Source organism: Podarcis muralis, chromosome 2 (assembly GCF_964188315.1).
Source record: "Podarcis muralis chromosome 2, rPodMur119.hap1.1, whole genome shotgun sequence".
Lineage (NCBI taxonomy): Eukaryota > Metazoa > Chordata > Lepidosauria > Squamata > Lacertidae > Podarcis > Podarcis muralis.
The window spans coordinates 24,949,327-24,962,329 of NC_135656.1; the positions used below are offsets into that span (position 1 = coordinate 24,949,327).

Below are 13,003 nucleotides of genomic sequence, written 5' to 3' on the forward strand. Positions count from 1 at the left end.
TATATATATATAATCATGCTGGCCACATGACCCGGAAGCTCCCTCGGCCAATAAAGCGAGATGAGCGCCGCAACCCCAGAGCCGGCCATGACTGGACCTAATGGTCAGGGGTCCCTTTACCTTTACTATATATTCATCCATTGAGTAGCCACCAGTTTGGGGACATTAGAGATGGAGCTACCCAGTCCGATGAGTGGGGTACAGATGAAAGCATTATTATTATTGGATAACCATACTTCTTGGCTCCTGGTCACGTTCTCTTGGCTTTATCTCTCCACAGAACTTTGAAGTCAAAGCTGATGACCTGGAGCCGATATCAGAACTGGGCCGCGGTGCATATGGCGTGGTAGAGATGATGCGGCACATGCCCAGTGGGCAAATTATGGCCGTGAAGGTAGACTCCGTGGTTATTCCTTCTTTGAACGCATTAACTGTCCAAATTAACTCCTTACCTTCCCAGCAGCTATTGACCTTTTTCAACACTTGTGTGTGTATATATGTGTCTGTGTGTGCATTTCTCTTTCTCACAATGAGAGAAACATACACAAACACACATGCACAAATGCTTTGATAATTGATTTATTGATTTTTAATGGTAAAAGTAATATTTATTGAAGTGCTGACCTGGTGGGAGGACTCGAGCCAAACTCTGAGGATTCAAGTAGAGCAAGCTTGAACTTTCATCATTCATTAAATCTAAAGAAGTCCCAAAGATCAGCCTGTATTATTGTTCTGGATTCCTTCCAATGAACTGGGGGATTGTGTTCAATTAAGCAGGACATCATTAATATGGAGTAAAGGGGTGGGACTTGACTTACCCTACGAATCCCGTCAGCGGAAGCCAAGCATAAGGGCTTGTTCAATGGGGCTTCCTTCTTGCCACCTTCCCCATTCTCTGCCCCCCACCCAAAAATTGGCTCTTGGTTGGGAGAACCCCCAGAACAGCAGGAAGGGGGAAATTGTTCTAATTGGCAAGCAGAATTGCTTGCGCAGATGGAACATTCAGCATAGCATGACGTTGAATTCCATCCCAAGACATTTGTATTCTAGCTGCCATCTATTAGGTCAAACCACAAAATTGCCTTGCATTCCGCAAGTTATATTTTTATATTTTAAAATTAAACTTTGCATTCTTGCTTTGGATTTGGAGGAGATTTCAGGGTTGAAATACGTGGTCATGTTTCCCACCCAATTATCACCTGTTCGTGCTCCAGATCAGCCTTACAGGCTCTTTGGAAGCGTTTGGCTGGCTCCCAGGGGTGCCAACTTGAATAAAATATGGGGTGGGGGGAGGCACACCATTTAAATGGCAATGCCCATCAACTTGGGGTGGGGGGAAGCCCCCTCAAATATTTTATTGGGGGGGCAAAGCCCCCACAGCTCCTAGGAGTTGGCTCCTATGCTGGCTCATGTTAGAATTGGGGTGTTTGACGAGGTGAATCATTGGTCTCTTGACTCTTGTAACTTGATTGTTTTGCCTTTTCCCTAAAATGTATTGAGTCTCTCCAGGACGATTGCTTTCAAAATGCGGGAGCGGTACTTTTCAACGTTGAGGGCTATTTGCATCCGCTCTCAGCTTGTCTTGTGTGAACTGAACTAGGGATGTAAGAGTTGGTGTTGCATATGAATGCATTTTGTTAGTACAGTGGTACCTCAGGTTACAGACGCTTCAGGTTACAGACTCCGCTAACCCAGAATTAGTACCTTGGGTTAAGAACTTTGCTTCAGGATGAGAACAGAAATCGCACGACAGTGGCGCAGCAGCAGCAGTGGGAGGCCCCAATAGCTAAAGTGGTATCTCAGGTTAAGAACAGTTTCAGGTTAAGAAAGGACCTCCGGAATGAATTCAGTTCGTAACCAGAGGTACCACTGTATACATCTTTTGAGTGTGTTTGGATGATCACATATTGACTTAAGCTGACGTATGAAGAGACCATGTGCACGGTCGTAACACTTAACTAAGCTGATACATGGCCATCAGAACTGGGCCTTTGACATCTTGTCAGTAGGACAGGTTTTCTTAATCTTTGCAATCTCCCTTTAGGCATGAATGCCACTCTGATAGCAATCTATTAATGTATGCTTACTCCTGTTCCCTAACACAGTGGTTTGGTTATTATCTTTATTATCAGCCAATATTGTCTTTGGGCTGGGTCCAGATGGACATAGCACAACCCTGTGCATGTCTATTTAGAAGCAAGTCCCAATGAGTTCATGGAGACTTTCCCCCCGATAAGTGTGCATTGGATTGCAGCTGAACAGTTGGACTTGGTTGTCTTGTCTTTGTCCCATTTATTTCAATGGAAACTGACAAAGGTGGGCTCCAACCTTTTCTGTCCATAATAGAGCCCAAAGAACTGGTTGAAGATGTAAATTGCCTTATTCTCGGTTAGGATGTTGTAAAACAGTAGAGCCCGACGTACTTCCATGTTAGATAGTCCTCACTGGAGCAAAATATAACCTGTAAGTATATGAGCTTTGTGGATGGCAACTATTTCAAGTACTTGCAAGCATGTATTTCATAGAGGGCCATGTTTAATTATGTATTACTAAAATGTTTTGTTTATAATGATTTTTCGAATTGGGTTTCCATTTTAATGAGAGACTTTAATTTTGAAATCTTCAAATCGGAAAGAGGTGGGAGGAATCATTTTATTCAAAAATGTTTCACATTCCCAGTGGATTAAAACGCTTGGGGGAAAGTTTTACTTATATTGCTTATATTGGCATCTCCCACTGAAGCTGATGATCCTACAAACTGGAAATGATTGTTGACGTTCTCATTTCCTTTCTGAAATATATATATCATGGGCCTTTGGGGACAAGGCCAGGTACTGGCACCAGTGTCAAATATGGTTATGAAAGTCCTTTGAAGAGGGCAGTAACCATGGTTAGCTCACTGTTAATGCAAGGAATGAGCAGTTATAATCTACATTTTCCCCATCTGGTCCATGGTGCCAAGCTGTTTACCCAGCACATGGTACTACTGCCTGCCAGGGATTTTGACACATGAACCACTGCAAAAAATAACTTCATCTTGGTTAGTGCTAACTACAGTTCAGTCCGTTAAACCATTTTTTTTTTAGGATCCCAGTTGTACAGTAAAACCATAGTTTAGCTTGTTGAGCTAAGTTCGGCTGTTGTAGAGGGCATGAGTAAGGAGACACCAGCAAGGCATGCCTGTTGTCTTGCAAGCAAAGAGGCTGGAGACGCATGGAAGTTACCTTTAACCATGGTTTACTTAGCACAGAGGCAACAGATTACCATGGTTAATGCAAACAATGCCCTGGAAATCCACTACAGTTTGCAACCAGTCTTCCATTATGGTTAAAATATTCAAAATACTGGTTAAGCTTTATGTCCGTGTAGGGTCAAGTTGATCTGATCTGAAGCTTCACAGGAGCTTTGGTGTAAACCCTTTCAGGTAACCAGGGGCCTCCTGTGTACGTTAATATTGGTGGACATGTTTAGGCATGTAGGGGTGTGTGTGTATCTATACCTATATCTGTATATGTATGTGTGTTACACCCACCCACCCACCCACCCGTTCTTGACATGAAGCTGAAAGAAGAGTCCTTGCTGGGTGCATCAGAGGTGCTGTACACACAGAGAGCCACCAGATTGGGGCAGGTGAAGGCTGTATTGCTAAACCAGAGCCTCTTTCAGTAGCTTCCCTCCACCAAATGTTCTGCCATCATAGCTTTGTTAATGATGGAAAAACAGAGAAGAGAGAGAGAGAGAGGAGATAAAGCACTTCTGTAGTAACAATAATCCTTTGCCCTTCTATAGCACCTCACATCCGAGGATCTCACAGTGCTTCCCAGACATAAATTACGCCTGTGAGGTAGGTAAGCATTATTATCCCCATTTCACAGAGGCACAAAAGAGGCTTAAAGGGAGAGAAAAAAAAAAGCAACGTGCAAGCACGGCCTCTAATTTGGGGTGCCTGTTATGAGACACTTGCAACCTAAGCCTATGTATGTCTGCTCAGAAGTACGTCTCCCTAGTTTCAATGGGAATTACTCCCAGGTAAGTGTGCAAAGGGCCGCATTGCCACTAAAGCATTACTTTGCCATTAGGAACCAGAGTTCCTCGGGAGTCAGGGTTTCCCAAGTCAACATCTCTGCTGGCTTTGAGCTTCTGTGGCTGCTCCCGCGATCCATTTTTAGGTTGTGAGATTTACCTAGGATTTGAGGCTTCCTTGCTTCTAACTGTTAGGCCACAAACGTTTGCCTTTTCGTTGTTGCTTAAAGTATGGGGCGTTGCGGAGGTGAAGCTGCCTTAGGAAAACGGAGGTGGCGCTGTTGACGTTTGCTTGGCGAAATGACCCAAGCAAAGTCACTCTTTTTTTGTACCTGGTCAGTGAGTTCTTGGATGAAATTCACACGGCTCAGGGGAGGAGGAGAGTGAAAGCTGAAAACGAGTCTTTCTTTCAGCGAATCCGAGCGACAGTGAACAGCCAGGAGCAGAAGAGACTGCTGATGGACCTGGATATCTCCATGAGGACAGTAGACTGCCACTTCACCGTAACTTTCTACGGTGCGCTGTTTCGTGAGGTACGGCTTCGTAGGTCTCATCTTGTATCCTTCATTTGGGCTGCAGGCTTCACAGTACAGTACATAGGAAATAGCCTTCTTTTTTAAAAAAAACCAGATCATAGTATGCACTGCTTATTCTGACTTACAGTGGCTGTCCAGGGTCTCAGTCAGGCTGGCTCCATCCCCTGCTTGCTGATTCAAGGGATTGAACCTTGAACCTTCTGCATGCCATGCACCTGCTATACCAATTGTGCATATCCCCTCTGAACACGGATTGTTCTTTTAGTATATGTGCAGGACCTTAGTTGAGCAATACTGGGTGGTAATGTTAGTTAGCTCACAAGTTAGCTAGACCATAGGAGACCAGAGCAAGGTATCTGCAGAGGGCTAACAGAAATATCTACCTTCTCAGCCACTCCAGAGAAGAAGAAGAGGAGTTTGGATTTGATATCCCGCTTTATCATTACCCGAAGGAGTCTCAAAGCGGCTAACATTCTCCTTTCCCTTCCTCCCCCACAACAAACACTCTGTGAGGTGAGTGGGGGTGAGAAACTTCAAAGAAGTGTGACTGGCCCAAGGTCACCCAGCAGCTGCATGTGGAGGAGCGGGGACGAGAACCCGGTTCACCAGATTACGAGTCCACTGCTCTTAACCACTACACCACAGCGGTTCCTGTATTGAATAGTACAGGAAGTGCGTACTGGGAACCAGTATGGTGTAGCAATTAGAGTGTTGGACTAGGACAGTGATGGCCAAACTTGGCCCTCCAGCTGTTTTTGGACTACACTTCCCATCATCCCTGACCACTGGTCCTGTTAGCTAGGGATGATGGGAGTTGTAGTTCAAAAACAGCTGGAAGGCCAAGTTTGGCCACCACTGAACTAGGACCTGGGAGACCAGGGTTCAAATCACCACTCAGCCATGAAACTCACCGGGTGACCTTGAGCCAGTCACAATCTCTTAACCAAACCTACCTCACAGGATTGTTGTGAACATAAAATGGAGAGGGAAAGATATGTCACCTTGGAGAAAAGTTGGAATATGAGTGTAATAATAGTAATAATTTTTGGTTCTCTCTTAAAACTTCCATTTGGTGCACGCAGTCAGTTAAATGGTTAAAGAGCGGTTGATTAAAAAAGGTTGGCTCCCCTGCCCTTTTCCTTCTGTGTTAACTTTATTGATGAAACGGGGATTCCAACCTGTCTGACAGCTTGTAACTTCCTTTCTCCTTTCTCCAGTGCCAGGTCCCTTCTTCCTCTCCCAACACCTCGTGTTTCCCAGTACTTCCTAAAAAAGCCAAACAAAATTCCACACAACAGGAAAACGACGTTTAGTGCCAGAATTCCAGATTTATTTATTTTTTAAAAGTTGATGTTTTGCTTGGCATGAAAACGATCACTGCAGAAATTGAAATCCTGCTTCTGTTTCCTCATTGCACCAATTGGAATTTGTTTTGGAGGACGGAATTCACATGGGCCAAATAATCCTTCAAATAGCCCTTCTTGGCTACTTCTGCACTTAGCAAACTTGTCCCCTTTCTCAAGGAAGTTAGCCTTGAGGCCCCGATGTTTCTGTGGTCAGAGGGGAGCCAGCTTTGTGCTGCGATGCTGCAGCTTCAGAAAATAAAATAGCTATGCAGCTTAATTTTACATCATTAGTGAAATGGCTGAGGTAACTTGTGGCCGAGACTGGAATTCAGACAAGGGGATGGGAGGGTGCAATGCCCCACACTCTGCTCATGGTCTTCCCAAATCCTGCACTGCCATGAGATGTTGGTACATGTATTTATTCAGGTTGTATGTCATGCTACACAGTGTGATGGGAGAGATATTCGTTCATACGTGTGCTCCAGAATGTACTGGGAACCAAACTCAAAACCGCTGGTGCTGACCTTTAAAGCCCTAAACAGCTTCGGCCCTGTATACATGAAGGAGCGTCTCCACCCCAATCGTTCAGCCCGGACACTAAGATCTAGCTCTGAGGGCCTTCTGACAGTTTTGTGAGAAGTGAGGCTATAGGGAACCAGGCAGAGGGCCTTCTTTGTAGTTGTGCCCACCCTGTGGAGTGCCCTCCTGTCAGATGTCAAGGAAATAAACAACTATCAGAACACATCTGACGGCAGCCCTGTATAGGAAAGCTTTTAATGCTTGATGTTTTACTGTGCTTAATGTTTTAATTTGTTGGAAGCCACCCAAAGTGACTGGGGCAACCTAGTCAGAAGGGTGGCATATAAAATAATAATAGTAATAATAATAATAATAATAATAATAATAATAATAATTATTATTATTATTATTATTATTATTATTATTATTATTATTACAGGGGTATCTCAGGTTACATACGCTTCAGATTACATACGCTTACAGGTTACAGACTCTGCTAACCCAGAAATATTACCTCAGGTTAAGAACTTTGCTTCAGGATGAGAACAGAAATCGTGCTCTGGTGGCATGGCAGCAGCAGGAGGCCCCATTAGCTAAAGTGGTGCTTCAGGTTAAGAACAGTTTCAGGTTAAGTACAGACCTCCAGAACAAATTAAGCTCTTAACCCGAGGTACCACTGTATTATTATTATTATTATTATTATTATTATTATTATTATTATTATTAGAATAGGGAGGCATTGATGGCAATGCACATTCACTTGGTTGGAAGCAGGTATGTGTGTGTGCTTGTTTGCAGTTGGCACTCCAGAGTAGAGAATTATTGGCACCATTCTTTTCCCTCTGCCTTTCCCCAGGGAGATGTTTGGATTTGCATGGAATTGATGGACACTTCACTGGACAAGTTCTACAAGCAAGTCATTGACAAAGGCTTGACGATTCCTGAGGACATCTTAGGAAAAATAGCCGTCTCAGTGAGTGCTTCTGGGTTTTTTTTTTTGCTTTAATCCTCTTCCAAAGGGGATTCAGCTCCCTTTCCATCTTTGCAGCCCACATCTGCCAGTCAGCTGTTAAATGTACAAAAGTTGCAAAGGGACAATGGAGAACAAATAGCAGCTGGCTTCTCTTTTAGGGCTTATCCTTGGTATTTATGAGCCACATCTTCCGAAAAGTAGCCTGGAAAGCCCTTCATGAGAGAAGAGCCGGAATTTGTTTTGCAAAGTGGGGTTAGGGAGCCCTGTGGGGAAACATTAAGAGAGAGGTGAGCTGAGGGCCAAATGACATGCAATGAAAATACCTGTTTGTTCTTTGACTTTAGTTTCAAAGACTGAAAGTTACCTGAGGATGAGGGACTGGTGGCTTGATCGCAGATTGCCATTGGAGAGGGGATGCTCAATTGCTTCCTTGAGCCATTTTTCTGCTACGGGGAACTTTCCCCCTCCAGCTCCTTTCTTACCTGTGGAGGAAAACAATATTTTTCCTCTGCAGGTGAGGAACAATCCCAGGGCTGCTTTCTTTTTGTGTACTTTGCCTCTTAGAAGATGTGCTTTGGAGACACCTTATACTGGGTGTATAACCTGGAATTGCAAGGAATTTAGAACTCTGCTGGAATTCAGCCATCAAAACTTCCTAAAGAGTGATGCCCAAAGCTTGAACACACTGTGATCCCTCGAAGGTTGTTACATCAGTGTTTTATTTTGAGCACACTGCAAAGAGGGGGGTTGGAAGAGCAATGAATAGTATGAATCATGTTTTATCACCCGGGTGCCAGACTGCACACTCAGCACTCTCCTGCCTGTTAATTGCCCAAACGCCCAACCTAGACTGTCTCCAGCCTGGTTAAGTGTTGAAAGAAGAGCTAACCTGTGGCCTGGGAGGAATGAGCGAAGCAGAATACTTCTGCTTCAGCCAGCTTCAGCTCGTTCTTATCTGTCTGTCCCTGTTCTTTTTTTCCCTTCCAGATTGTGAAAGCGTTAGAGCACCTACACAGTAAGCTGTCTGTAATTCACCGAGGTAAGTGCAACCAGAGTTGGACGCCATAACAATTCTTGGTTCTGGAAAATGGGTTGAAGAGCGCTGTGCAAAGTGCTAAATGGCATTTTCATCAGTTTAGGTCAGTTTGAAGCTGCATCAGCGAACAAGACTTCTCCCTGATGGCCGAGGGTACTTAGTACCCATACTCTTTCCAGGCACAACCCAGGATGCTGATTTTGACCTGGCCAGTATTGCTTCAATACTGGAACTCTCATTTTGGCTTTGCCAAATGCTGTTTTGGTACTTTTCCTACATCAGCATCCCCACCTGCATCTGAGATAATGGAATTGGCCTACCTGTACATTGCGGTTGTAAGGATTACTGTGGTATAATGGATTGGACCCAAAGTGATGCAAAATGGAGAACCGCTAGTGCAGTGGAATTTCCCCCCTACCCCTTTCAGTCTCCTGTGTCTCACAAACAGCCTCACTTGGAGAGTCAGGGCCTGCGCTGAGTAGTGATGGCTGGAGTGGAGGGGCTTCAGTGATGGGGATATTATCTAAAATTGGGCAAAAGAACTATCTGCTTCTGCAACTTGGGGTCCAAATAATATATGTGCCTTGATCACTTAAGAAAAGCACACAAATATTTACATATCATTGTCATATAAGGCAAAGGTAACGGTAAAGGACCTAGTTAAGTCCAGTCAAATTCGACTATGGGGTGCGGCGCTCATCTCCCCTTTCAGGCCGAGGGAGCTGGCACTTGTCCACAGACAGCTTTCCGGGTCATGTGGCCAGCATGGCTAAACCACTTCTGGCACAATGGGACACCGTGACAGAAGCCAGATGCACAGAAATGCCGTTTACCTTCCCGTTGCAGCTCTACTTATTTATCTACTTGCACTGGTATGCTTTCAAACTGCTAGGTTGGCAGGAGCTGGGACAAAGCAACAGGGATGGAGGTGGCACTGTGGTTTAAACCACCGAGCCCCTTGGGCTTGCCAATTTTACGGTCGGCAGTTCTAATCTGCATGACGGGGTGAGCTCCTATTGTAATATAACTTGCCCACTTGGAATCCTCCCTCATTAAGTGTCATAGGAAGATGCTTGGAGGCAAACCCAGCATCTTCTGCTTCAGTGTAAGAGATAAATCACTTCTTTAATGGCAATTCAGAGTAGAGATAATTTCATTGAAATTGTTTTGCTGTGAGTCCTTATTAATCCACATTTAACAAAACAGGAATCAGCACTGGAAATACACAATGGCTACTGTCACATATAACTCAACCAGTAGTCTTCTACCTTTTCAGCCCCAGGACTCACCTTTATCTCAAACATAGGTTTGCGGACCCTTTTCTTAACTTTTTCTTTTAACCGTATATTTGTTAGTTTGGAGTGACGTTTGCTTGGAGGAAGGAAACCTCCAGTTTAGATGACAGACAAACCAAACTCTGACTTGTCTCATCAGCGGTCAGGGAGGAGTGCTGTTGGAACTTTCGAGCTCAGTCACATTAAACCATAGTTTGTTTTAAACAATGGTTGGATGAAATGTGTGAAGCAGGCCAAACCATGGCTTAATGAAGCTTACTTGTTTAACCAACCAGAGGTTCGATAAACAATGATCCCTGTTTAATACAAAATGGCATGCCAAGATTAGGGGAGACTCGCTCATAAAGTCCTTCTGGCTGCCTGGTAGAAGGAGAAAAATGGGGAAAGCACCTGCAAATAGGGTTTTGCTCGGGCTCATTCTGCACATAGTTCTAAAACATGGCTTAGCATTAAGCATAAATGTGACCACTTGCTCTCTACGTCTTCTTCCCTGCCATAGAATAAACCAGGGTTTCTGTAAGTCTTGGACAATCTGGCTGGTATAACTGTTGCTGAATGATGGTGCTAACCAGGGTTGAAAGAAAGACAGCAGTTGTGCTCCAGGGAGAAGAAGAAGCATGGGTTCTTAATGCTGGCTCCCAGTCTCTTTAACGATGGTTAACAGCGAGCCAGAATGGAACCTGCATCTCTGTTTGGCCCCTGTGACTTCTGCTCAAACTTGTACCCCTGTTTTTGAACTTTTACTGGATAGGAGTCCAACGTCTGTATGGTGGCAGGCTCCCTGTCCCTGGCCTACAGTCTGGGAAAAGACATCATTTTCTTATCTCCTGTGGTTCTCAAGATGACAAGTGAAATGTATGCTGGTGCCCTCTGGTGGCTCATGTTTGTCCTCTTCTATTTCTGCTGTAACACTACTGCAAGCAACCTGCTTCCTGTGCATTCCACCTTGCAGATGTCAAGCCCTCAAACGTACTGATCAACACACTGGGACAGGTGAAAATGTGTGACTTTGGAATCAGCGGTTACCTCGTTGACTCCGTTGCCAAGACGATGGATGCTGGCTGCAAGCCTTACATGGCAGTAAGTTCAGGTTACCAGGTTTTTTCCAATGAATCTGGGGACACTTTTCAACTTCAGTGGATTTTGTATGGGGACTGATGTGTAAATCTGGGGACTGTCCCTGGGAAACAGGGACATCTGGCAACCTTACAGTAAGTGCAAAATACGGGAAAAGTTCACTGTACTTCCTGACTCTTTTTACATGTATGGGGGCAGGTTTTCGTTTCTGTTCATTTTTAGTATTTCTGCTTTGCAGAAGGGCTTCCACTTGTGCAATGGGATCTGCCCCCCACTCCACAAATTGCTGAAATTGGCCAGGGGAGAGAATCCCAAGACCTGCATGTACTGGAAGGAGAGGGGGGATCATTCTGTCTGGCAAGCCAAACTGCTTTCACTGACAGTACTCTCGGGAGAGTGTATGTTAAATTCCAAGTTGGGGAAGGCTACTCTTAACAGAAATCAGATTAAGGCAGAAAGACGTTCCCTGTGAAATCTCTTCAAAGCCTAATGGAATAGTTACACATTGCATACACCTTCATTCATTTGCATGCATACAGGAAGTTGAGAGAGTCTTCTTCCTCCATCAGCTGAGGGATTTACAACTTGGGCAACTAAATATAATACTATTTGTGTTCTGTCTTTTCTTCCCCCCACCCCAGCCTGAAAGAATCAACCCAGAACTAAACCAAAAGGGATACAGCGTCAAATCCGATATTTGGAGTCTGGGAATCACTATGGTAAGAGTTTACACAGGAAGGCCTGATGGACTGTGTCTACTGAAGAGAGTTTTGTCCGTTTGGCCTTGTTCCACATGTAAAATATTTTGCAATCTGCGGCTGATTGCGATTAATAAAATGCCTGAATACAGCTCAGGCCTTTAGCCTTCAACACATTGAAGACATGGTGAGCTCGAAATGTGTCCATGTTTAAATGCAGAACATTCTGTGAGAGGAAAGATTAACAATTTCAGTGTTTTAAGTTTGCCACTGTACTTAGCAGAGCCCACTGCGGTCACGGGGGTTACGTGAGAGCAGGAGAAATATCTTGATTTTTTGGGGGGGTGGGGAATGCGGTTTGACTGCTTCTGCCTCTTTACATGGGCGTCTGTCATGGATGCTTTAGCTGAAATTCCTGCATTGCATGAGATTGGACTAGGCAACCTACCTTGGAGTCTCTTCCAACTCTACAACCCTATGATTCTAGTATTTTATTGAGGCTGGAAAGAGCTGTGAGTAACTCATGTGAGGGTTGTGTTGATACTGGATTAATACTGGCGGTTGGAGTTTATAGGAAGTCCGGAACAGTAGTTGTCAACCTTTTTTCAGAAACAAGACCCATGACTCTTATTCTAAATGTGTGCATTTTAGTATTCCATTGTATGCCATATACAGTGGTACCTCGGGTTACATATGCTTCAGGTTACATACGGTTCAGATTACAGACTCCGCTAACCCAGAAATAGTACCTCAGGTTAAGAACTTTGCTTCAGGATGAGAACAGAAATCGTGCTCTGGCGGCGCAGTGGCAGTGGGAGGCCCCATTAGCTAAAGTGGTACTTCAGGCTAAGAACAGTTTCAGGTTAAGTATGAACCTCCGGAACGAATTAAGTACTTAACCTGAGGTACCACTGTATTTGTCTGGCAGGTATTTGTGTGTGTGTGTGTGTGTGTGTGTGTGTGTGTGAGAGAGAGAGAGAGAGAGAGAGAGAGAGAGAGAGTGACAGAGATCACTATTACAGATAAGGCATAGAGCAGTGGTTTTCAGCCTTTTTCTTTTGAAGGGAACCGTTTCCTTAGCCACAGTCTACTGGGGAGCACATGTTGCAGAAAACTGGGGGGAATATGAGCATCCTTCACCAACCCACCATGTGTTTTGGACTACAAATCCCATCATCCCTGACAATTGCCCATGCTGGCTGAGGCTGATGGGAGATGTTGTCTAGGCAAGAGAGATGGGGAGCAGGGGGAGATGGTTCTAGGTGGGGTACAGGCCTATTGAGCCTTATCACCACCACATGTGATTTGAGAGTGTGCCATGGCACAAACACAATGTCCCAAGTTGTCGCCGATCGCCAGGGGTGATCCGTAGTTGCAAGTAAGCAGACTTTTGAGGAAACTTGCCCACCATTACTTACCTTCTCACTAAGGAGCCCCAAATACACTTCTTGAAAACTTGGAGATTGCCCCCCAAAATGCATTTTGAGAGCCACTGGCATG

General features: G+C 44.6%; 1 protein-coding gene across 2 annotated transcripts in view; it reads left to right on the plus strand.

The window, feature by feature from the left end:
• The window catches only part of MAP2K6 (mitogen-activated protein kinase kinase 6), an 83,164-nt gene that overhangs the window by 54,482 nt on the left and 15,679 nt on the right, over window positions 1–13,003 (plus strand). For both annotated transcript variants that reach the window (XM_028713752.2, XM_028713762.2), the window contains 6 exons: window positions 281–394; window positions 4,437–4,556; window positions 7,281–7,397; window positions 8,385–8,436; window positions 10,681–10,808; window positions 11,447–11,524. In XM_028713752.2, the coding sequence (XP_028569585.1) occupies window positions 281–394; window positions 4,437–4,556; window positions 7,281–7,397; window positions 8,385–8,436; window positions 10,681–10,808; window positions 11,447–11,524 (609 nt within the window). The remainder of the gene's footprint in view (window positions 1–280; window positions 395–4,436; window positions 4,557–7,280; window positions 7,398–8,384; window positions 8,437–10,680; window positions 10,809–11,446; window positions 11,525–13,003) is intronic.